Source organism: Schistocerca americana, chromosome 3 (assembly GCF_021461395.2).
Source record: "Schistocerca americana isolate TAMUIC-IGC-003095 chromosome 3, iqSchAmer2.1, whole genome shotgun sequence".
Taxonomy (NCBI): domain Eukaryota; kingdom Metazoa; phylum Arthropoda; class Insecta; order Orthoptera; family Acrididae; genus Schistocerca; species Schistocerca americana.
Window position 1 is genome coordinate 842,684,357 of NC_060121.1, and position 27,200 is coordinate 842,711,556.

The 27,200-nt window shown below is 43.7% G+C and overlaps 1 protein-coding gene across 1 annotated transcript in view; it reads left to right on the forward strand.

Annotated features, from left to right (window-relative positions):
- The window catches only part of LOC124606431 (putative polypeptide N-acetylgalactosaminyltransferase 9), a 629,702-nt gene that overhangs the window by 482,494 nt on the left and 120,008 nt on the right, over positions 1-27,200 (forward strand). The window contains exon 6 of the mRNA XM_047138413.1: positions 26,008-26,180. Within this exon, the coding sequence (XP_046994369.1) occupies positions 26,008-26,180 (173 nt within the window). The remainder of the gene's footprint in view (positions 1-26,007; positions 26,181-27,200) is intronic.

Below are 27,200 nucleotides of genomic sequence, written 5' to 3' on the forward strand. Positions count from 1 at the left end.
CCCTAAAACCAAGGTTCCATTCCTGCTAAATTACGTTACAGAACCCCGTCGCCCTTCGTACAGCCTCCACCACCCACAGTACTGCAATCTCCGGAACCCTTCCTGAGGTCTTTTACGAACGTGATGCCGTCCATCACTCTCACACAGCCACAAATTGATCTCATTTGATCAGAGAGCGTGTACCTCGTACTACAAGATCCACTGTTAGTTTCCCCGCCCGCTGTAACTACATAACTTCATAAAAAGTGGTAGGCAAGAGAGTCTTATGTGTAATTCTGCTCCAAATGAGCACACGATTAATCTCTCTTTATTTAGAAAGAGGGCGGAAAGAATCGGTGTTTTAGTTCCTCAGAAATTACCGACTTGGAGCGATGCAATTTTTTATCAGGCGTTGGACATCATCATCGTATCTCCGCCGTGATTCCAACGCAAATTCTGGCAAGCTGGGCTATGTCGTGCTGTCGGTGAAAACCTAAGACAGTGCGCGCCGATACAGTATTCAAGGGGCGACCATTGATTCGTCCGAGACAGTCATTATCCTGTATCTCATAAGTCGAGACCCTAAAGACTGGTTGCACTGAATACCTGCCTTTCCATCTCCTTTATCTCTACCTCCACTTCAGATCGCTCTATCCTATTTAACTGAGCCATGCTGGCCGATTGATTTTCGGTTTGGTGAGCTTAAAATAATACTTGTCTCTCTCTGAATGGATTTTTTTCAATGAGGAAACAATTCTTACAGTGGCGCTTTTTTGTTCCAGTGGAGTCGTCTATAGAGAATGAACATTAAGTCTCGCGATTTTCTGAACGTGTAGACTGAATGCGACATGCAAGTGATTCTTTGCTGCTGGTAGCTTTGTTAGTGAAAACTGCGAAAGTTAACACACGATAAAATTTGAAAAAGGGTAACGAGCAATAATAACTGTAATAACGTAACATGCTAATTCTCGGAGTAATAAATACTTGTTACGGGGCTAGAGTGCTGTAGTTTAATACTGACGTTGCTGAAGCGATTGTTAAATCCCAGCACACAAATTAGCACGGATCCGTTTATAGTCAGCTTAATAAAATATCATAGCCTCTCGCAGGGGATTACCTGTGGGATAGTGGCAGGACAGAGCTGTTTCGGTGTAATTACGGACGCTACATTCTGTTGTCAATTGTTCTTATTAAATAACGACTTTAATTTCGACAACGCACGGTCTGTATCATTGTAATACTGTCTATTGTTTCCATTGTTAATTCCACAAATTGTGCCTCCATTAGTTTCCAGAAAGAGCAGATATGATGTGTTTTTCTAAAATAAAAGCAATTTTGAACACATATTTAACAGCGTTTGCAGATGATATTATATCCATCTCAATCTGTACATGATTTTACTTAATACTAATCGACATACATTTGTATGTTAAACTAAGTGATAGGAGATGTAAGTTAGTACTACACTGCCGAGTGAAATTATTATGACCTCTCACTAGATATGACGACCGTAGGGCGTAGCTTATGATACAGATCATATGACGTTCACTGGCGAAGTAGCTATAACGAAGTTGACATGTCTTTAAGCTGTCATTAGTAATGGAAGCAATTTGTCAGAGTTGACAAAAGCCGTCGTCATCGGACATCGGGGCAAGGCAATTGTACTTCTGAAACTACTAAGAGGCTGAATTTTTAATATACACCTATAAGAAACGATACTGTGAGTGGAAAATGTCACTATTTACAACCCGGCTGGTCCCGGCGGAGGTTCGAGTCCTCCCTCGGGCATGGGTGTGTGTGTTTGTCCTTAGCGATAATTTAGGTTAAATAGAGTGAAAGCTTAGAGACTGATGACCTTAGCAGTTAAGTTCCATAAGATTTCACACACAACACTATGAACAACCGTTGTTCAAACAATCAAGATAGAATCCAGCTGACGGTCGCGGTGAACTTTCACGGCTCCCAGAATCCTGGTTCTTAAGTCAGATGAATATGCTTTCGGACCGCCTCGTTCATTGTTTCCCGTATGTAAATCCTCCAAGATCTGTCCTTCAGTTGTGGGAACTTCAGACCAAAGCGGCGCTAGAACCAGAGGGGCCCTTCAACACCTGACCGAATTTCTTCTAGAAAGACAAGATTTTACGCCTGGACCGTTCTTACATGTATGTCTTCTTTTTATTGTGTCTTTGCCCCACTTCGGTGCAGGGTCGGCATGCATATTGACGGACTTGGTATGGTTGGTTTAAGGGGTAACATTCCCCCCCCCCTCCCCCTCAGAACGAAATATCTGTACTCCAGTTGTCTGCGTGTAGTGTTATTCACGTGAAAGTGAGCGAAACTTTTTTTAATGTTTGCGAATTGTGTAACTGAGGGGGGGGGGGGGGCGGGGGGACTTGGGTACCAGCCCCGCATTCATCTAGTGGTGTGTGGAAAACCGCATAAAAACCCACATCTCGGCCGGCCGGCGCACCTCCCCGTCCCGGAATCGGCGCTTTAGCACATGCAGCGCTCCGGGCGGATACCGTTGTGAGATGTATATATTCACCACAGTCGCTATTTCCCTATTATGCTATCTTCAAGTGATAGGTGAAAGAACATAAATTGCTTAAATACCAGTTCAATTTTAAGATCACATTTTATGCTCAAAATATTTTCAGAAAAATATTTTTAAATAAATTATAAATCTTCCTACCCATGAAATGCGTCAATGCATCGTTTCTTTTACTAGGACACTGTCCTCGTGTCTACAGTGTTTACATAATCTCTTAGTATAATAAGGCAGGAGTCATTGATACAATGACGGCTTTCACGACCGGATGGTACTGTTGTTGATAATTCTTCCGGGTTATATTGCCGTGGTCCATGGAATTCTTCTATTCCTAACGTTTCGTCCAATACTACGTTGGACATCCTCAGAGGTATGGCTGGTCCTGCTGAGTCGGCAGGACTCAACAGGACCAGCCATACCTCTGAGGATGTCCAACGTAGTATTGGACGAAACGTTAGGAATAGAAGAATTCCATGGGCCACGGCAATATAACCCGGAAGAATTATCAACAGCAGGAGTCATTGCCATGTATATAAACGAACATAGCTCTTTACTAAAATGAGAACATTGTGCGAAACCGGACGTCTAGGCTTGAATTCAGTGAAAATCTTGTAAATATATTGCTTTCTGCGATAATTGTTATCGAATACATATTAATACGAATAATACCAATTTCACATAATTTCCAAAGTGCGTCCTCTAAGTGTGACATTTGTCAGCTAAGCTAAAGTTCTTTTACAGAAGTGTTTTCGTTTCAGTGAAATGCTGCGTTCCTTTGTACAAATGACGAAAACTGTTATCTCATTATGCACATGTAATATGACACTAAAACAGTGTAGTCACGAAAAGAGCGATACATTGGCGCACTTCATAGTTAGGTAGGAGGAGTTGTAATTTTGTTTTTAGAAAATATTCTGAGAACACAATGCCTTCTAGAAGTTGAACTGTTCTTTAATCTATTTATGTTGTTACAGCTGTTGAGAATGGCGTAACAGATAGAAATAGCGACGTGGTGAACACACATAATTAAGAGCAGTCCAGACAGGCATTGTCGTCCTTACTAAAACACTGCAGAATTGTTTAACGTGTTTATACGAGTAAACAGAAAATAACTGACTCTCTTCCAGCTAGTCTAGCTGATGTTTATTCTCCAAATTTTGGTTACTCTGAATACTATCACTTTGTCATAATAATAACAATACTAGGATTGCCCAGAAAGCAATACATCGCATTTTTTTGTCAGCCGAAAACAACGCCACGAATCCGAAACGTTAGGTATGTATTATTTGAAATCTCCTGAATGAGCGCGCCAAGTTTCCATCATTTCCGACAGACAGCGTAGCTGCAGGACCGTTTCAAAATGCCGTCTGTAAGTGATGTACGTTACAAGCAACGTGCCGTCATTGAATTTCTCACTGCGGAGAAAGAAACTGTGGGGAATATTCACAAACGCTTGTGCAAAGTACTGTTAGCCGCTGGGCACGGATGGTGAGGTCATCAGAAGGCGCTTCGGCGGAGCTTCTTCATTTGCAGCGGTCGGGGAAACCAAGCACCCGTGTCACACCTGACATGTTGCAGCAAGCAGATGTTTGGGCCATTAAAGGGTACCATTCGGGAAAACAGTTTGAGGACGATGAGGAGGTGATTCACACAGTGAAGCACTGGCTCCGCCACCAGGATAGGGATTGGTACCGACAGGGCATACACGCCCTCGTTTCGCGCTCGAGGAAGGCCATAGAACGGAATGGAGATTACATGGAAAAATAGGGTGTGTAGATAAAACATTCTTTCGTGTGTATAAATCTTATTATGTTTAATAAAGGATTGCTGAAGAAGAAAAAATGCGGTGCATTACTTTCTGGGCAACCTTCGTGTAAGAGCTTACTATGGATTTAGCTTCTCAGTGTTTATTGTACATTGTGATCGTTACAGCCTCAGACCTATTTCAGGTGGGCAGGGAATTTGGAAGGACTCTGCTGTGTTGATGAAGAAACCATTCCATCAGTCCCGAAAAGTGAATCACGCAAACGACGGGTCATCAATTTTCTCGTTGATTACATTGGTGTTTAAAGCACTGCAACGAACACGTCTGATGTTGCGCTGTAATGAGCGGACGGAGAACACCAAAAATTAATGCCGATAGTGAGTTAGAAAAAGCAGGATTTGTAGGGCTACTTATAGTGGTCCAGTTCCTCTGTCCGTTCACTCAATATTCCAGCACCTTGAATACGATCGGATATGCAGATTTACAATTTGTACAGAAACCAGATGGCAGTTATAAGATTCGAGGGGTATGAAAGGGAAGCAGTGGTTGGGAAGGGAGTAAGACAGGGTTGTAGCCTCTCCCCGATGTTGTTCAATCTGTATATTGAGCAAGCAGTAAAGGAAACAAAAGAAAAATTCGGAGTAGGTATTAAAATCCATGGAGAAGAAATAAAAACTTTGAGGTTCGCTGATGACATTGTAATTCTGTCAGAGACAGCAAAGGACTTGGAAGAGCAGTTGAATGGAATGGACAGTGTCTTGAAAGGAGGATATAAGATGAACATCAACAAAAGAAAAACGAAGGTAATGGAATGTAGTCGAATTAAGTCGGGTGATGCTGAGGGAATTAGATTAGGAAATGAGACACTTAAAGTAGTAAAGGAGTTTTGCTATTTGGGGAGCAAAATAACTGATGATGGTCGAAGTAGAGAGGATATAAAATGTAGACTGGCAATGGCAAGGAAAGCTTTTCTGAAGAAGAAAAATTTGTTAACATCGAGTATAGATTTAAGTGTCAGGAAGTCATTTCTGAAAGCATATGTATGGAGTGTAGCCATGTATGAAAGTGAAACATGGACGATAAATAGTTTGGACAAGAAGAGAATAGAAGCTTTCGAAATGTGGTGCTACAGAAGAATGCTGAAGATTAGATGGGTAGATCACATAACTAATGAGGAAGTATTGAATAGGATTGGGGAGAAGAGAAGTTTGTGGCACAACTTGACCAGAAGACGGGATCGGTTGGTAGGACATGTTCTGAGGCATCACTGGATCACCAATTTAGTATGGGAGGGCAGCGTGGAGGGTAAAAATCGTAGAGGGAGACCAAGAGATGAATACGCTAAGCAGATTCAGAAGGATGTAGATTGCAGTAGGTACTGGGAGATGAAGAAGCTTGCACAGGATAGAGTAGCATGGAGAGCTGCATCAAACCAGTCTCAGGACTGAAGACCACAACAACAACAACAACATGCAGAAGAAAATAATAGGTCAGTTAAAGAGAATGAGTGTGGCACTCAAACTCTTTCCTTTTATTTGTCACATACAGGCAAAATTACCGATCGTCAGTTCTATTATAAGAACCAATAACATTGAACATCCATTCGTCCGAACTCGCTGGAAAAATAGTAATGAAGCTAGCCTTGTTCGTAACGCTTGGTTGGTCCTTCGGTGCGTTGAGAGAGAGGGTCTGGACACACGAGAGCAAGATCACGATTCAGAGTTTAGGTGGCGGATTAGGAAATGGGAGATTCATTACTTTCATTAGAGTGCTCTCGACAGTCGGTAGTTTTCCAGCCCTCGGCGCTTGCGGAGTATTCCGCAGGGGGCGATAGGATGCTGCTTAGTCGTGCGTGCAGCAGCTGCCCGTGTCTCTCGTCCGCTGCCCGTTGGCTCATCCGTTTATCTCAATAAATGTCGCTCCCCCGCCCGCCACTGTGCAACCATTAACGAAATTAGTCGCAGAATTTTCTGTTTCTCCCCCGTTGCACATTACTCATTCAACTTGTACATCTAACCTTATTTATCCCTGATTGAAATTTTTTTAATCTACTCACACTCTCTCCAAATGGTACAACTCATTTAAATCTTGTAATTATAATTTATTTTGCCCAGCGCATCTTCCCCCCAGAGACTTGCCATACGTAACAGCTGATTTATTCCACTGTCCTATAGCTCTCTTTCGTTGCAGTTTGTCAGAAAGGCCAATGTGCCTACCTCGTCTCTCTCTCTCTCTCTCTCTCTCTCTCTCTCTCTCTCTCTCTCTCTTTCTCCAGCCCGTTCATTGAACACCTAAAACGGTTCACTATGGGAAATAATTTGTATTGTTGCAAATTTTTGTGTGGTGATAGGAAGGAGAACCATGAATAACATACAAAAAATCCTGACGGGTGGGGTGTGAGAGGTGGGGGCTGCCTTTGACAGTCACTTTTATACATTTATCTTTAATATCTCGCAAACCACGTCCTCTGGCGAAAACGTAACCCAGTTTATTACATTAAATTTACTCTAAAACAGGTCCTATTGGCGTTTTCTCTAGGACCAATAATTCGTTAGCAGAGAGTGAGAGAATATTGAAAATATCGCGCATGCGCAGTAGCTTAGCTGGTTTCTGTGGGCCACTTTGTGGTTCAAAAAATGGTTCAAATGGCTCTGAGCACTATGGGACTTAACTTCTGAGGTCATCAGTCCCGTAGACTTAGAACTACTTAATCCTGACTAACCTAAGGACATCACGCACATCCATACCCGAGGCAGGATTCGAACCTGCGACCGTAGCGGTCGCATCGGTTCCAGACTGTAGCGCCTAGAACCGCTCGGCCACACCGGCCGGCCCCACTTTGTGGTACTTTCCCGACTTGACGGACAACAAGTAACCCATATCAAATAATATATCTCGATTTTCTCTACGTCACTGTGGTGTACTGTAAACAATTGCCTGTTGTTGTTGTTGTGGTCTTCAGTCCTGAGACTGGTCTGATGCAGCTCTCCATGCTACTCTATCCTGTGCAAGCTTCTTCATCTCCCAGTACCTACTGCAACCTACATCCTTCTGAATCTGCTTAGTGTATTCATCTCTTGGTCTCCCTCTACGATTTTTACCCTCCACGCTGCCCTCCAATGCTAGATTTGTGATCCCTTGATGCCTCAAAACATGTCCTACCAACCGATCCCTTCTTCTAGTCAAGTTGTGCCACAAACTTCTCTTCTCCCCAATCCTATTCAATACCTCCTCATTAGTTACGTGATCTACCCACCTTATCTTCAGCATTCTTCTGTAGCACCACATTTCGAAAGCTTCTATTCTCTTCTTGTCCAAACTGGTATATACAACGTTGCCTGTATATACAACGTTTTCTGGAGGAATGGTAAATATTCAGTGATGTAAAAGGAACGATCATTTGAAGCAAAAATCTTCATATGGACACATTCCCGAATGGTTTCCGAGATGGAACAGATTTAATGTACATTTGTTTTGTGCTAGTGGCGCGCATGAATGTGCCTTACCCAGCCACTCTCACTACGTTTTATTCTAACCCAACCTACTCCGTTGCTTTCAAACTCTTTGATCGGGATGTCTTCCTGCGTTGAACGCGCGTTGGTTAAAATGCCACACATCTGCACCAATGAAGAACGGGTATAGTTAAGTTTACGACTCCTGCATCAGTTAACTGTGTTTGTACAGTCTTTGGCTAAAATGCCACACATCTACATTAACGAAGAAATACGGGTATGTTTTATGTTTACGGCTTCTGCAATAGTAGTGTTCCTGCTGCTGTCGAAGAATACCGTCGACTTTTTCCAGCACGTCAAATTCCTGATCGTAGAGTGTTTGCCAGAGTTTTCAGCACAGACATGTATGTGTAAAAAATAAGTATTTTCTAAGTGCTACTTTGAGAAACGAATACTGTAATTTCTATTAACAGTTGGATGCTCTCCCACTCTTTTCCAGTCTAAATGCAGCTGTAATTTGACATAGACTCGTAAACCTCAGTAGCTACAAAGGTAATTAATTCCCGTGCCTACACTAAGCAGACATGAACAGACAGTATCTTAAAAGTCAGATTTCCGTACCTTTAGAATGCCATTTGCTTCACATATTTAAGAACTTCGTCTTCCAAAATGTCAGATCCCTTCACCTGGCCTTCACATAGCAACCTGTTATTATTAAGAAATCAGTCTGTAACTTTTGTCTTTTGTGTGACTAATGATCCGTAGTCGCTTTCTGTCCTGCATTTCTTGACATCCTGTACAGTATACCACAATGTTTATTAACGGATGTAACGTAGATTCCTTTAGAAAATATTATAGATTTCCACCAAAGTTTACCATTATACAGGTAATCTGTAACCTCTCGTTTCATTCATTAACAGTACTGAACTCGAACTAAGTTTAAACCCCAAGAGTTTAATCTTGGCCTTTATCTTCAGCTTGAAATCTAAGAATATTTTTTTCGTTCTATCACTTGAATAAGTGCAGTGTTATGTTAAATATATGCGCAACAAATAAACTAATAGAAGCTGTTGTATAGGTCCGCATCTTGCATTGTCAGATCTTTATTATGTGGACATTGCTTCCACTAAGAACATCGAAACCAATAGATGTACTAATCGCTGTTCGTTGATCTTTGGATTAGTTTTAAAACGATTTGTCTAATTAATTACATTCATAAATGTTCTACACACACACACACACACACACACACACACACACACACAGTGTGTGTGTGATATGTTGTTAGAATGTGGTGTGAACTGATTTAAAGAACCCAGATGCAGATATATTCTTCCCATGCGCAAAAAAAAACAGAGTGATACGGATTACCTGACGTGCGCATTCGGTCACAGTGACATAATATCGAGCTCTCCGGATACCATCATTCCTAGTATTTGAACTTCACGGATGGCGCACATTAAAAGTACTATCAATGGCCATACTATTCATTTTAGTTTCTCTTTTCGTTGTGTTATACCTAATATGACAAAGTACAGGGTGATTCAAAAAGAATACCACAACTTTAAAAATGTGTATTTAATGAAAGAAACATAATATAACCTTCTGTTATACATCATTACAAAGAGTATTTAAAAAGGTTTTTTTTTTCACTCAAAAACAAGTGCAGAGATGTTCAATATGGCCCCCTCCAGACACACGAGCAATATCAACCCGATACTCCAACTCGTTCCACACTCTCTGTAGCATATCAGGCGTAACAGTTTGGATAGCTGCTGTTATTTCTCGTTTCAAATCACCAATGGTGGCTGGGAGAGGTGGCCGAAACACCACATCCTTAACATACCCCCCTAAGAAAAAATCGCAGGGGGTAAGATCAGGGCTTCTTGGAGGCCAGTGATGAAGTGCTCTGTCACGGGCTGCCTGGCGGCCGATCCATCGCCTCGGGTAGTTGACGTTCAGGTAGTTACGGACAGATAAGTGCCAATGTGGCCACCTATCAGGAGGTTTAACACCATACTTCGTTCGAAATGCACACTGAACAACTGTCGTCGATTCACTTCTGCCGTACTCAATAACACAAAAAGCTTTCTGTTGAGCGGTCGCCATCTTAGCATCAACTGACGCTGACGCCTAGTCAACAGCGCCTCAAGCGAACAAATGTACAACTAAATGAAACTTTATAGCTCCCTTAATTCGCCGACAGATAGTGCTTAGCTCTGCCTTTTGTCGTTGCAGAGTTTTAAATTCCTAAAGTTATGGTATTCTTTTTGAATCACCCTGTATAGTATTAATGGTGGGATTAGTTTGTTTTTGATCGAATATCTCTTTCTCAATAGCTTTTTGACCGCAGAAATTGCTGCATACAGTCAGAACGGGAAATTGCCAGCCGAATTGTCAACCTCACTCGAACGTTCAGTCGCTATCGTGATACACAGAATTTTCAAGCTCTGCCTCGTCGTGGTCTTCTGTAGCCATCAAATACCATTGATGACCACTGCCTACGAACTATGGGTGGCAGGTACGCCATGGAGAATACAACAGACCTGATGGCTTTCTTTCTGGAGGCAAGTGTGGGAGGGCTGTGCCGATCTAGACAATACGCAGCCGTCTCAACACTATCAGTTTAGTCTTTGGGTAACCATTGCGAGAGTGCAGGGTGACTTGTGATGATAGTCGTACAAGAGCGTGGAGGAGGCTAGATTTCAATGCATCTCTCTGGCATTGAATGCAGCGCCATATCTCGGATTTAGAATCATGCGCAGGCACGTGTTGATATGACACGTTCGCCAGGCGATACTCTGTCCAAATTGTATATTATTAGGTTGCTAGATGGCATTATAAATAATTTCAGGCTATTTTCAGATGGTGTAGTTACGCATGACGGAATGTTTTTGATAATTGTCGTATATCCAACCAAATCTGGACATAAGATAATCCTCTTGCCGAGATTGGGATTTAGCTCCGAGAGAAGACGAATATAAAATTCTTCATGTCATCAAACTTAAAAATTCAGTGACATTCCCCATACAGTTTACCACTAGTGGGCTCTGTAATGTCATACAGTTACCAGCGAGCTACAGTTCTTGTCAAGATGTGACGTGAATAAACCACACTGGCGCAGCAGGTGTTAAATCGTAGTTTAGACTTAGATTTATTATTCGGATATTGAAAAACTTCAGTTTATACGCCAAAGATGATTATAAAAAAAACGCGCTGAGCCTCTGTTATTGTGTTAGAAACCCATAAGAAGATTTGGAAATGTGGACATCAGAAGTTTACCGCTAACCATGTAGTCGTATACTAATAGATTTTTTTGTCCTTTCTTATGGACATTATTTGTCATTTATTCACTTTTAAAGAGGGCTAAAGATTTGGAAATGTGGACATCAGAAGTTTACCGCTAACCATGTAGTCGTATACTAATAGATTTTTTGTCCTTTCTTATGGACATTATTTGTCATTTATTCACTTTTAAAGAGGGCTAAAATTCAGTGTTCTGAAATTTCAATATACGAAACAATTTATCATGTCGGCTCAGTAGCACTGTTAAGGTTGTTCACTGACAGTAATGTCGTCTACAGGACGCTGGGTTACCGTAAGGAAACACAGAAAACGTTGGACAAAATTTCCACGTAGTGTAATTAATGAAAGCTCTTTAAATGTGAATAAGTGTAAAATAGTGCCTACATAAAAGAGAGGGAACCCGATAGTATCCTACTGCAAGACGTGGAGAACATATTTTGCGCACGTCATATCGGGTATGTTCAGGGGTACTAGAGATCGTATTCAGTGTTCGGAATTTTTCAAAGTATTACATGTACAGTTATAACTGAATCGTGAATCGAACAGTAAAGTCACTGAGTTTGCATTCCGTCCGCCAGCTGAACTTACACCTTCAGTTTTGTATCACATTGCGCAAAGCACTTGAAGATGAACAGTTCGCTTCCAAGCTGATACTCAGCGACGAAGCAGTTTTCCATTTATCTGGAAAGGTTAATCACCACAATTGCAGAGCGAGCGGCACTGAAAATCCTCATGAAATTTGTGGAGCATAAAGGAGATTGTGCAAAGGTTAATGTTTTGTGTGCAGTCTCACAGACGAAGCTGTAGGAAGCGGTTTCCTTCTGCGAGAAGACCGTGGCGAATACCTCTTACCTTGGCATTTTGTCGTCGTGGTTGTTTCCACAACTGGCTGTTGATTGCGAGAATTTCATCTTCCAACAAAACGGGCATCTCCTGATTGGAGCATCTGTGTTCCTCGCTACCTAAACGACGAGTTTCCGCGTCGTTGGGGTTGGGCTTAGTGGTGAAGACGATATGGCTGTGTAGCCTTGGCCGCTTAAGTCGGTTGACCATACGCCTTGTGACGTTTTCCTTTGGGCGTACTGCCAAGAACACTGGAACAGCTCAGAGAATACATCAAGTTAGTTAGTTAGTTAGTTTCATGTTCCGTGGATCATTTTGTTTGTAACGGGAAACAAACTGACGCTTTCCGCCGACCGACACTGGACCCTCCAGCTACACAATGCAAAAAACAAATTGAAAAATCTGCAGAAACACCAGAGAAAATGCACCTGTCGCCTGTTAGGAGAGATACCCTGTGTACACATATGTGAATTAATGAGTTGGTAATTTCTCCCCACCATCTTTTACACAGTATAGTAATAGAAATTCTTCTACAGACTAGCAGGAGTTGGCAAGAAGAAACTTTTTCAGTTTGTTTTGAAATTTTAGCTTTCTATCTGTCAGACATTTTATTTCTCTGGGTAAGTGATCAGAAATTTTAGTTGCAGCATTGTGCATCCCTTTTTGTGTTAAATGTAATATTCACGTGCAGTAATGTATGTCATTTTTCCTTCTGGCATCGTACTTAAGTACCTCAATCATTGACTGGATTTTGCTACACAAGGCGTCGAACGAACTTGACTACTGCTCGGACGTGTGACATGTGACCAAAGGGGCACTCATAGAACAATGGTAGAATGAAAAATGCTAACTTGGTGAATTTACCGTTCTATTAATGCATCAGTCATATTTGTTCACGTAATACTTCCGGAAGTGTAGAGCTTTGAAAACTAATAATCGTTTACAGTAGCCTTGTATTTAGGGATAATACTAAGAAGCGATACCAAATGGAATAACCGCGTGGAATCAGTATTAGGGCAGATGAATGGAAGACTTATACTTGCAGGAATGGTTTTGGGAACTGTAGTGCATCCGAAAAAGAAATAGCATACAAAATATTAGTTTGATCAGTTCTAGAATGTTGTTCCAGTTTTTAGAGTCCTTATCAACTAGGCATCGAGGGAATTCACACACACTTTTCTAGGATCTTAACCGGCCATTATAGTCCATGCGCCGGCAGGGTAGCCGCGCGATCTTAGGCGCCTTATCACGGTTCGCGCGGCTCCCCCCGTCGGATATTCGATTCCTCCCTCGGGAATGGGTGTGTGTCTTGTCCTTAGCGTAAGTTAGTTTGTTAGATTAAGTAGTGTGTAAGCCTAGGGACGATGACCTCAGCAGTTTGGTCCCATAGGAACTCACCACAAATTTCCAATTTCCAAATAGTCCGTGCGAAAGTGCAGCAGAAAAGCTTGGAAGACAAACCACGTCGTTCCCTAGGAACACTGTTGGGAGTATTTAGAGAACCCAATTCGGAGAAGAATACACGGCCATTATGCTGTTCCATCGTAAATCTCGTGTGGGGCTCATAAGAATGAGATAAGATAGGTTATGGCGCGGACAAAGGCATGCAGCCAGTCAATTTTTCCTCACTCAGTAAGCGAATGGAATAATACAGTCACTAATATTAGTACGAAGTACCCTCCGTCACGCACTGCATAAGGAATGCCGGACATTTGCCACGCCACACTTGCCCCTTCGCCAGGTAGCGATCCCTCAGGTAAGGGACGCCCTTCCTCGTACTACTTCTGTCCGCTTCCAAACCCCCGTCGCCACATCTTACTCGATACAACCAGTACGTAAGGGACCTTCTTCTTCGACATCTTGGCCAAATACAGAGCTTCTTTTCTGAAAACGAATGCAATACCGACGATTATGTCAGTATGTAATTAGTTCTGCCACGTATAAATATAGATTCCTCTGTCTGCACGGTAGCTTTCTTTCACGCTTACTGATTGCGATAGAAACAGTCCATCGGCATGGGAGCAACAAGAAAGGAACGATGAAACGAGAATGCAAATGTACGCTAATCATTTCTTTTTTATCACTGCATTTGTGCCTACTTTAATTAGTACAACTGCATACCCAAAAGACAAGGAAAGAAGAAATGGGTATGTGAATGATTAAAAAATAGAACGATATACTCCACATTAATTTACTCTCTAAAATGCGATATCCCATGCGGCGAAACATTAGTTAATAAAGTGTAGCGGGACAATGTTCAAAACATGACTGAAAATACGTTCACTAAATAGAGATAAGAACATCTATGATTGACATGTCATCAATTTTAAAATGTTAGAAATAAGGAAATGAAGTAAAACAGAATGCAATGCTTGTAACGTACGTTATTGTTCTACATTGTTTAGCTCTGGTATTTACAGGGTCACAGAGAAAGCATCCTATGTTTTGGAGGGAAAAGCCGTAATTGTAATGATCTGCACTACAACAGAAACAAGAAGCACAACTTAAGGAAAAATAATGTAATGTGTGTTCCAGCTCACAAGCGACATTGAAGCAGATAGTTCCTGTGACAGTATGGGCAGAGGTTATATTCGACAACCGGAATAAATTAATAACTGGCTCCTTTTACCGACCCACGGTCTCAGATGAAACAGTTGCAGAACAGTTAAAAGAAAACTTGAGTCTCATCACAAATAGGTACGCTACTCATACAATTATAGTTGGCAGTGACTTCAATCTACCTTCCGTATGTTGACAGAAATACATTTCCATATACCCTATTGTAGCCCGCATCTCGTGGTTGTGCGGTAGCGTTCTCGCTTCCCACGCCCGGGTTCCCGGCGGGGTCAGGGATTTTCTCTGCCTCGTGATGGCTGGGTGTTGTGTGCTGTCCTTAGGTTAGTTAGGTTTAAGTAGTTCTAAGTTCTAGGGGACTGATGACCATAGATGTTAAGTCCCATAGTGCTCAGAGCCATTTGAACCATTTTTTTACCCTATTGTAAATAGAAAACTTCCGTAATTGTTCTAAATGCTTTTTTAAAAATTATTTTGAACAATTAGTTCACGAGGCCATTCAAATTGTAAATCGTTACGAAAACACATTTGACCTCTTAGCCACAAATAATCCTGATCATCACGTCGGATACAGGGATTGGTGAACACACAGTAGAGCGAGGCTCAATTCCGTAACAAAGAAATTCACCAAAACTAAACGCGAAATGTATCTATTTACAAATGCAACTAAAAATTCTGTTGACGTCTTTCTAAGAGACAGTCTCCAATCCTTCCAAACTATGTAAGTGAAGACCATATGTGGCTTAAGTTCTAAGAAATAGTATCAAGAGCACTCGAGAGGTTCATACGAAATAAATTAATAAGAGACAGAACTGATCCCCCATGGTACACAAAACACGACAGAAAGATGCTGCAGGAGCACCGAGAAAGGCAAGTATAATTTAGACGAACGAAAAATCTCCAAGATTGCGAAGTTTTACTGAGGCTCGAAATTTGGTGCGGATTTCAATGCGAGATGCATTTAATGGTTTCCACAACGAAACTCTCTCTAGACATGTGGCGGAAAATCCAAAGAGATTGTGGTTGTATGTTAAGTAAACCAGCGGAAAGAGTCAGTAAGCGATGGGGAGGAGGCGGAGGAGGAGGAGGAGAAGGGGGAGACAAGGGACCCAATGCTTTGGAGCAGGTAAAATCGTGGCAAATGTCCGGCGTGGCAAATGTCCGCACACCTGCGGAATTGCTTGCGCAGTGTGTGTTTAGATGTATGCAGTAAACGGTAGATGCCCGGTATGCTGACAGGAGGAAGCCATTCCCCTCACACTGGATCACCGAGCCGTGCAGATTTGGCCGGCACAAGTTTGTAACGGGAATAAGTAATCAGGGCGGAGCGCCCTCCGTGTGGGGGAATCCATTTCCAGGCGCCCCGCGCCGGCGATAGGTAAACAAACCCGACAGTCGCGACCTCGGCGGTTCGTGGCGCGGCGCCGAGCGAAGCGCTCCTGTTGCCGCGGAACGCCAAGTTGCTCTGCAGAGAGGGCTAGGGGGGGACGAACTTGGGCCAGCAGTGGCGCGGGGCTTATTGAAGACGCAGCCGGCCAGATTGGTTTCTGAGCCCAGATAACTTTTAATGCTGCTGCCGATGTAAAAGAAGGGGGCGGCGGCGCGCGGGAGCGGGCGCGAGTGAAAGTTAATGGGTTATCTGTCAGGGCGCCGGACAAGGGGTTTAATAAATTGCGGGGAAAATGAGGTTAGGCTCGGACGCTGACAGGCGCTGAGAAAGGAGCGCCCGGGGGCTGGTCGGCCGCCAATTTGGGGGAGGAATCTGCGGTGGAGAGAAGCGGGGGTGGGTGGGGAGCGGCGGAACCATCCGTGTGGCCGCGCGCTCAGCGTCTAGTTCTCCCGTGTCCAGACACAGTCGCAGACCGAGGCACGAGAAAGCGTTCCGTACTCCTCGTTGTTGTCGCACCGTTCCGTTTCTAACCACAAAGAGATATGCGAGATTAACTTCTCTTTGTGATGTTTTAATGCGAAAGAGCCCATTAGGACAGCGCAAACTGATTACAAGAGAAGCAGCCCAGCTCAGACGGCTAAAACCAAATAAACATGATTGGGATCACAGCTTGATAATAAATTCAACAGCGAGGAGCACCCCGCAGAACTGCTGAAGCGCCTAAACAAATCTCTATTTGTAATGCGAATGTTGTCACACATGGGGAATATAAAAATGAAAAAGCTGACATACTATGCTTACTTTCCTTCCATTAAGTCATATGGAATTACTTGCTGGAGTAACCTATCAACCCAAGGTATGGTTTTCCGGTTACAAAAACATGTAACAAGAATTATTTGTCGTGTGAAATCAAGAACGTCCAGCAGAGGCCTGTTTAGGTAACTCGATATATTAACTACTGTTTCCCAGTATATTTATTCCTTAATGAAACTTATCATTAAAATTATCTCCCTTCTAAACCAACAGCTCAGCTCATGGAATCAATATTAGAAACAAGAATAATCTTCATACAGTTTTAAACTCACTTGCTTTGGTCCATTATTCAGGAACACACATTTTCAATAACTTGCCAGCAGCCATAAAAAATTTAACTACCAAAAAAGTTCAGTTTAAGAGGAGCCTAAAAGGTTTATTGGTGGCCAACTCCTCCAACTCCACTGATGAATTTCTTAGTAGAAACAACTGATGTGTGCTTGTCTTACTAATTGTATAAAATAATCGAATATTCGCACAATCTGTCTTCCGTACAAATTCAGTGCAGTAATACGATCATTGTAAATAAACATTCTAAAATGGTTTTTCTATTCAGCGTTTATTGCCTCATAAATGAAAATATGTTTTAAAATTTTTTGACTCGTTCCACATTTATGACGATCATTCCACTTAGCATCTCTGGAAGGTACGTTAGCATTGTAAACATTTATTGTGTATTCTTATTCTTCTGACATATTGTACATCCTCGAGGATCTCCTCGCTATGGATCAGTTGGAACGAAAAGTAAATCTAATCTAATCTTAAAACCCGGAGATGTTCAAATAGTTCAAATGGTTCTGAGCACTATGGGACTCAGCCTCTGAGGTCATCAGTCCCCTAGAACTTAGAACTACTTAAACCTACTAACCTAAGGACAGCAAGCACATCCATGCCCGAGGCAGGATTCGAACCTGCGGCCGTAGCGGTCTCGCAGTTCCAGACTGTAGCGCCTAGAACCGCACGCCCGGATATGTATTTGTTCTACCGCCTGTCAATGTCATTTAACTGTAAAACTCTACATTTGTATACAACTGGTGTTTGAAGATCAAGTCGAAAAAGGAAAAAAAAAGATACCCTGTAGCAATCAATTACTATTTGAACAAACAAAGCAACCAGCCACTTCTCATGTAGATTCATTTATGCAAAGACGCTCTTCGGATTGATATTCAGTTCAGGTAATGGGTTTATATCTTCATCAACACATTTTTGTGGACTATATTTTAAACGCTGTGCGAAATTCTTAGCTATCACGTTTCTCGTGTTGTTTACGTTTGTTTTGTAACTTGTAGCTCCTTGTTTTGCATTGAAAGCATAATACACAAACTTCAAGTTTCACTGGTGCACGGATGCAGCGCAGCATTCGCCATGTGGCCGACTTACAAAGTGCTGGTTTACGTCGGACTTCTATGCAGACAGCCGCTAAATTTAAAATAACTGTGCTAAATTGCTTTGCCGAGCTACATTGTATTATATTTAAGTCCTTCCCAGCAGTTTTTTTAATTTTATGGCTGATCTTAGAAAATACTGTAAGGATTTCCATACACTTTTCACTAATAGGCTAATTTATTGCAGCCAGGATGGACAGGTGCTCTGGTCATAGTACACACATCACAAAAAGTTTTGCTTCACTTCGGTTCTGAGAGTTCCGGAACCTGTACAGAAAATTAGAATAGAGATCAACATAAACATCAATTCCGCCCTTTTTATTGCTCATAAAAACCGCACATTGCATGATGTACAACCATACAGAAAGACCTTCAGAGATGGTGGTCCACATTGCTGTACACACCGGCAGCTCTAATACCCAGTGACACTTCCTCCTTCACTGAACATGCCTGTATTCGTCATGGCATACTATCCACAAGATCATCAAGGCACTGTTGGTCCAGATTGTCCCACTCCTCAACGGCGATTCGGCACAGATCCCTCAGAGTGGTTGGTGGGTCACGTCGTCCATAAACAGCCCTTTTCAATCTATCCCAGGCATGTCAATAGGGTTCATGTCTGGATAACATGTTACCCAATCTAGTCGAGCGATGTCGTTATCCCGAAGGAAGTCATCCACAAGATGTGCACGATGGGGGAGCGAATTGTCGCCCATGAGCCTCGCTAATATGCTGCCGATATGGTTGCACTATCGTTGGAGGATGGCATTCACGTATCGTACAGCCGTTACGGCGCCTTCCATGACCCCCAGCGGCTTACGTCGGCCCCATATAAAGCCACCTCAAAACAGCAGGGAACCTCCACCTTGCTGCACTCGCAGGACAGTTTGTCTAAGGCCCTCAGCATGACCGGGTTGCCTCCAAACACGCCTCCGACGATTGTCTGGTTGAAGGCATATGCGACACTCATCGGTGAAGAGCGGTCCGTGTGTCATGTTGTTGGGCCCACCTGTATCGCGCTGCATGGTGTCGTGGTTGCAAAGATGGACCTCGCCATGGACGTCGGGAGTGAAGTCGCGCATCATGCAGCCTATAGCGCACAGTTTGAGTCGTAACACGACGTCCTGTTGCTGCACGAAAAGCATTATTCAACATGGTGACGTTGCTGTCAGAGTTCCTCCGAGCCATAATCCGTAAGTAGCGGGCATCCACTACAGTAGTAGCCCTTGGGCGGCACGAGCGAGGCATGTCATCGACAGTTCGTGTCTCTCTCTATCTCCTCCATGTCCGAATAACATCGCTTTGGTTCACTCCGAGAGGACTGGGCACTTCTCTTGTTGAGAGCCCTTCCTGGCACGAAGTAAAAATGCGGACGCGATCGAACAGCGGTGTTGACCGTCTAGGCATGGTTGAACTACAGACAACACGAGCTGTGTACCTCCTTCCTGGTGGAATGTCTGAAAATGATCGGCTATCGGCCCCCCTCCGTCTAATAGACGCTGCTCATGCATTGTTGTTTACATATTTGAGCAGGGTTAGTGACATCTCTGAACAGTCAAAGGGACGTTTGTATTCCTTTCTGCCTGCTTCATTTACTGCATGTATATATTTTCTCCTTTCGTCAGTTAGGTTCAATATATCTTCTGTTAGCCAAGGATTTCTACTAGCCCTCGTCTTTTTACCTATTTGAACCTCTGCTGCCTTCACTATTTCATCTCTCAAAGCTACCCATTCTTCTTCTACTGCATTTCTTTCCCCCATTCTTGTCAATCGTTCCCTAATGCTCTCTCTGAAACACTCTACGACCTCTGGTACTTTCAGTTTATCCAAGTCCTATCGCCTTAAATTCCCACCTTTTTGCAGCTTCTTCAGTTTTAATCTACAGTTCATAACCAATAGATTATGGTCAGAGTCCACATCTGCCCCTGGAAATGTCTTACAATTTAAAACCTGGTTCCCAAATCTCTGTCTTACCATTATATAATCTATCTGAAGCCTTCCAGTGTCTGACAGCCTCTTCCACGTATACAACCTTCTTTCAGATTCTTAAACCAAGTGTTAGCTGTGATTAACTTATTTTGTGTGCAAACTTCTACCACGTGGCTTCCTCTTTCATTCCTTACCCCCATTCCATATTCACATACTACTTTTACTTCTCTTCCTTTTCCTACTATCGAATTCCAGTCACCCATGACTATTAGTTTTCGTCTCCCTTCATTATCTGAATAATTTCTTTTATCTCATCATACATTTCTTCAATCTCTACGTCATCTGCGGAGATAGTTCGCATATAAACTTGTACTGCTGTGGTAGACGTGAGCTTCGTGTCTATCTCGGCTACAATAATGCGTTCATTATGCTGTTCGTAGTAACTTACCCTATTTTTTATTCATTATTAAATCTACTCCTGCATTACCCCTATTTGATTTTATATTTATAACCCTGTATTCACCTGACCAGAAGCCTCGTTCCTCCTGCCTCCGAACTTCAGTAATTCCAACTGTATGTAACTTTAACCTATCCATTTCCCCTTTAAATTTTCTAACCTACATCCCAATTATAGGAGAATACATTCCACGCTCCGACACATAGAATGCCAGTTTAGTTTCTTCTGATAACGGCGTTCTCCTGAGTAGTCCCCGCCCAGAGATCCGAATGGGGGACTATTTTGCCTCCGCAATATTTTACGAAAGAGGACGATAACATCATTTAACCATACAGTAAAGCTGCATGCCCTCGGGTAAAATTACGGCTGTAGTTTCCCCTTGATTTCAGCCGTTCGCAGTACCAGCGCAGCAAAGCTGTTTTGCTTAATGTTACAAGGCCAGATCAGTCAATCATCCAGACTGTTGCCCCTGCAACTACTGAAAAGGCTCTCAACAGGTACCCCTCCGTTGTGGTTGCACCTACGGTACGGCTATCTGTATCGCTGAGGCACGCAAGCCTCGCCACCAACGGCAAGGTCCATGGTTCATGGCGTGGGGGTGGGCTAAACCTTATATACACAAAAATTACAAATTATTGTCATTCCATCGAAGTTGCTACATTTTTTAAGAATGTAACGCTGTCAAACAGAGCATCCTGCTGACCCCCCCCCCCCCCAAATCTCTCTCTCTCTCTCTCTCTCTCTCTCTCTCTCTCTCATATGCACGGGCATGCGCGCACACACTCCACTGCGCATGGCTCGATGGCGTCCGTCGTCGGCAGTCCCCGGAGGCTACGGAAGTTGGCGGCGTGGCGCAGGTGTGTGACAGCCGACACAGCCACAGCCAAGGCGCCGCGTGAATTTTCCTTGGACTGCGGTTGCGGCCGGCGCGACTGGAGGCATTAAACTGAGCGCGAGGCGGCATACTGATGGCGGCGCCCAACTTGGCACCCGCGTCACGAACGCTTCCGCTCCCGGACACATCGGCGCACTGCGTGGGGGGGGGGGGGGGGGGGGCGCTGGTGCGAGCAGGTCGATCTAGATTCCTAGCCAGCTGTCGACTCCCTCGGACCAGGTGGGAAACTCTCTCATCCTATAAGTGCTTAAAAACACATGAAGAGTGGAAGGTTTTGTTCAACTTCTACAGAATCGAGACCGCAGTGGTAAGAGTTGAAAGGCTGTTGCTGAGTAGGGCAGCGTTGTAGCTAACCATCGATGATTTTTTTCTGTACGTTAGCAGACAGTAAAGGAAACCACGGACAAATTTGAAAAGGGAATTAAAGTTCAGGGAGAACATTTAAAAACTTTGCCGATGACGTAATTCTGTCAGAGACGGCAAAGAACTTGGAAATGCAGTTAAATTGAGTGGATAGTGCCGTGAAGGAGAGACTATAATATGAATCCCAACAAAAGTAAAACAAGTGTAATGGAATGTTGTCGATTTAGATTCAGTGGTACGGATAGAATTAGATTAGGAAACGAGGCACGAAAAGTACTACAAGAGTTTACTATATCGGCATCAAAATAACTGATGACCGAAGTAAACGACATATAAAAGGCAGTCTGGCAGACTAGGAAAACAATTTCTGAAAAAGAGAAGTTTCGTAACATCGAATATACACTAATGGCCATTAAAATTGCGACACCAAAAAGAAATGCAGATGATAATCGGGTATTCATTGGACAAATATATTATACTAGAACTGACATATGATAACATTTTCACGCAATTTGGGTGCATAGATCCTGAGAAATCAGTACCGAGAACAACCATCTCTGGCCGTAATAACGGCCTTGATACGCCTGGGCATTGAGCCAAACAGAGCTGGGATGGGGTGAACAGGTACAGCTGTCCATGCAGCTTCAACACGATACCACAGTTCATCAAGAGTAGTGACTGGCGTATTGTGACGAGCCAGTTGCTTGGCCACCACTGACCAGACGTTTTCAATTGGTGAGAGACCTGGAGAATGGTCCGGCCAGGGCAGCAGTCGAACATTTTCTGTATCCAGAAAGGCCCGTACAGGACCTGCACCATGCGGTCGTGCATTATCCTGCTGAAATGTAGTATTTCGCAGGGATCGAATGAAGGGTAGAGCCACGGGTCGTAACACATCTAAAATGTAACGTCCACTGTTCAAAGTGCCATCAATGCGAACAAGAGGTGACCGAGACGTGTAACCAGTGGAACCCCATACCATCACGCCGGGTGATACGCCAGTATGGCGATGACGAATACACGCTTCCAATGTGCGTTCACCACGATGTCGCCAAACACGGATGCAACCATCTTGATGCTGTATACAGAACCTGCATTCACCCGAAAAAATGACGTTTTGCCATTCGTGTACCCAGGTTCGTCGTTGAGTACACAACCGTAGGCGCCCCTATCTGTGATGCAGCGTCAAGAGTAACCGCAGCCATGGTCTCCGAGCTGATTGTCCATGCTGCTGCAAACGTCGTCGAACTGTTCGTGCAGATGGTTGTTGTCTTGCAAACGTCTCCATCTGTTGACTCAGGGATCGAGACGTGGCTGCACGATCCGTTACAGTCATGCGGATAAGATGCCTGTCATCTCGACTGCTAGTGATACGAGGCCGTTGGAATCCAGCACGGCGTTCCGTATTACCCTCCTAAACCCACCGTTCCATATTCTGCTAACAGTCATTGGATCTCGACCAACGAGAGCAGCACTGTCGCGATACGATAAACCGCGATCGCTATAGGCTACAGTCCGACCTTTAGCAAAGTCGGAAACGTGATGGTACGCATTTCTCCTCCTTACTCGAGGCATCACAACAACGTTTCACCAGTCAACGCCGGTCAACTGCTGTTTGTGGATGAAAAATCGGTTGGAAACTTTTTCGTGTCATTGAATCGCATTTAGAAGAAATAAAATTATGACAAATGTAGAGGAAAATATGAGATCGGTTGATAGGGCACATCCAGGGTTATCTGGATATCGTCAGTAGAGTAAGGGAGGGAAGAGTGAGTTGTCAACGGAACCCGAGAGTCATGCCCTGCCTGTGTTCCTGCCAACCAAATACGAAACAGAGGTTCATGCGATCTGGAGTGCATCGGAACAGGTGAGGCGTATTCAACCTAAGAAATTCCTCATCTTTTGTCAGTCGCTAAGTGTACTTCAAGGCAGCCAGGGCATGAACCTCTGTAGAAAACCCACTGAAGTTCATCTAGAACACGCTCCTTCACCTACAACATCTAGACAAAGTCATGTTGGGATTCGGAGCACGAAATTAGTTGATGCTGCAGTCAATGAGGCTTGTACAGTAGACTATGTATTGTGACACAGGGTGAAGTCCACCTACATTAACTGTTCTCATTGAGGCCAAGCATCATGCACCATGTGGAGGGTAGATGACTGGAACTGAATTACAATAAGGTGCAGTAAGAAAAGCAGTGTAGTAGCTGATACTAGCCGCAGAGATCACATGGAGGACTGTAATTGGCCTCCACGTTGTAAATCGTCCCGTGACGCATAGATTTCTTCTGCTGTGAAAGGATGTCACCAGTTTGCGGCGGTTGTGACATACGCCTATTTGTACGCGGCCTATTGACAGAGCGCGCCAAGTTTCCTACTGAAAGGGCAGCGTATGGCCTTTATTTGGATATGCAGTCTGTTTTGAGCGATGACACTTAAGTGGTAAAGTACTTAATCAAATTCTGTGTGACTACCCAGCTCTTAGGTCAAGTCTTGGAAAGGATTACTTGGTTAATTACTTTGACTGGTTCTGACAGCCAGCCATTATAATTTCCCGCCGGCCGCGGTGGTCTCGCGGTTCTAGGCGCGCAGTCCGGAACCGTGCGACTGCTACGGTCGCAGGTTCAAATCCTGCCTCGGGCATGGATGTGTGTGATGTCCTTAGGTTTAAGTAGTTCTAAGTTCTAGGGGACTGATGACCACAGCAGTTGAGTCCCATAGTGCTCAGAGCCATTTGAACCATTTTTTTTTTTTTATAATTTCCCACTTTCGAGTTTTTTATACCATTAGCATTACCTTCTTGTGGAGTGAGCCTTTTTGCTGACTTTCGTTGTTTACTTATTAATAATTATTATATTACTAGTGTCATAACTGTATTTCGCCTATTTATTTTGCTGTGAAAGTTCTCCAGTATACTCAAAATTATTTGTGTGCAAGCGCTGAAAACCATACTGCCCTGAATTGCTAAAATACTTTTATAATAATGTCCATTCCCCCCCATGAACCATGAACCTTCCCGTCGGTTGGGTGGCTTACGTGCCTCGTCGGTACGGATTGCCCTGCAGTAACTTTGAGGATTGCCGACGACATTGTAATTCTATCAGAGGCCGCAAAAGACTTGGAAGAACAGTTGAACGGAACGGACAGAATCTTGAAAGGAGAATATACGATGATCACCAACAAAACCAAAACAAGAACAATGGAACGTAGTAGAATTAAATCAGATGATGCTGAGGGAATTAGATTAGGGAATCGGACTCTGAAAGTAGTAGATTACTTTCGCTATTTGTGCATGAAAGTAACTGATGATGGCCGAAGCAGAGAGGATATAGGCCGGCCGAAGTGGCCGTGCGGTTAAAGGCGCTGCAGTCTGGAACCGCAAGACCGCTACGGTCGCAGGTTCGAATCCTGCCTCGGGCATGGATGTTTGTGATGTCCTTAGGTTAGTTAGGTTTAACTAGTTCTAAGTTCTAGGGGACTAATGACCTCAGCAGTTGAGTCCCATAGTGCTCAGAGCCATTTGAACCATTTAGAGAGGATATAAAATGTGGACAGGCAATGGCAAGGAAAGCGTTTCAGAAGAAGAGAAATTTGTTAACATCGAGTATAGATTCAAGTGTCAGCAACATGGACGATAAACAGTTTGGACAAAAAAAATAATAGAAACTTTCCAAATGTGGTGCTACAGAAGAATGTTGAAGATTAGATGGGTAGATCACGTAACTAATGGCGAGGTACTGGACGGAATTGGGGTCGTGTGACTAGGGCCTCCCGTCGGGTAGACCTTTCGCCGGGTGCAAGTCTTTCGATTTGACGCCACTTCGGCGACTTGCGCGTCGATGGGGATGAAATGATGATGATTAGGACAACACAACACCGAGTCCCGGAGCGGAGAAAACCTCCGACCCAGCCCTTAGGATTGACATTCTGTCGCGCTGACCACTCAGCTACCGGGGGGCGGACAGAATTGGGGTGACAAAATATTTGTGACACAGCTTGACCAAATGAAGGGATCGGTTGATAGGAGACACTCTGAGACATAAAAGGATTACCAATATAGTACTGAAAGGAAGCACGGGGAATAAAAATCGTAGAGGGAGTACAGTTAGAGGGTTCAGAATGATGTAGGTTGCAGTAGTTATTCGAAGATGAAGAGGCTCGCATAGGATAGGGTAGCATGGAGAGCTGCATCAAACCAGTCTTCGGACTGAAGACCACAACAACAACAACGTACAGTGTTGAAATCTCCTTTCGGACGGGTGATAAGTAAGGCTTCTCTGCCTGACGACCCTTCGTTTGGTTGTGCAGGTGCAAGGAGCCAAACAAGTACGACGTGGCGAACCTGCCACCGACGGCGGTGATCATCTGCTTCCACAACGAGGCGTGGTCGGTGCTGCTGCGCACCGTACACTCTGTGCTCGACAGGTCACCGGAGCACCTCATCAAGGAGATCATCCTGGTCGACGACTTCTCCGACATGCGTGAGTACACTGCCACCTAATGCGTGCTGCGCGCTTGCCAAATGGAGGGGACCGGAACAAGCGCTGCCGAGTCATTGACTGTTTCGAGCAATCTGTACAAAGGCATTGCGGCTATAATCAGTGATTTTCATAGGATGCAACGAAACGGAGTTGTGCCACACGCGAGCAGCCTGCTATAAATTCCGACCGTCAGTCGTAATGAACAACCTGAGGAATATTTTGCTGCTTACAGTCGTTGCATACAAGGACTACATATAAAATAAGTAAAGTTTTCAAAGGCTGATGACGATCGCTCCTGAATCTACATCTACATCAGTATTTGCTTGATAGGTTCCCGGGAATTACACCGGATAATATTGTAGAAACCGCACAATATTTCAGCGAGACAACTGCCCGCCATCTTCAGGTGCTACTGTAGCACCTGAAGTTGGCGGGCAGTTGTCTCGCTGAGATATTGTGCGGTTTCTACAATATTATCCGGCGTAATTCCCGGGAACCTATCAAGCAGATGCAGCGCCGGGAAAGCCTCAAACAGTACATCAGTATTACTTCCGCCATTGTACAGTGCGAGGTGGAGGGTACATCATACCAATATCAGCAATTTTCTTTCGTATTGCAATTCGTGTAATGAGCTAGTGAAAAATGAATGTGTGACGACCTATGTACACGTCGTATTCTCTTGTCTACCTTCATGAAGATGCTGTAGTATACAGAGAAGTTGCAGCATTAGAAAATTGTAGCGAAATGCAGGAAGATCTGCAGTGGATAGGCACTTGGTGCAGGGAGTGGCAACTGACCCTTAACATAGACAAATGTAATGTATTGCGAATAGATAGAAAGAAGAATCCTTTATTGTATGATTGTATAATAGCGGAACAAACACTGGTAGCAGTTACTTCTGTAAAATATCTGGGAGTATGCGTGCGGAACTATTTGAAGTGGAATGATCATATAAAATTAATTGTTGGTAAGGCGGGCACCAGGTTGAGATTCATTGGGAGAGTCCTTAGAAAATGTAGT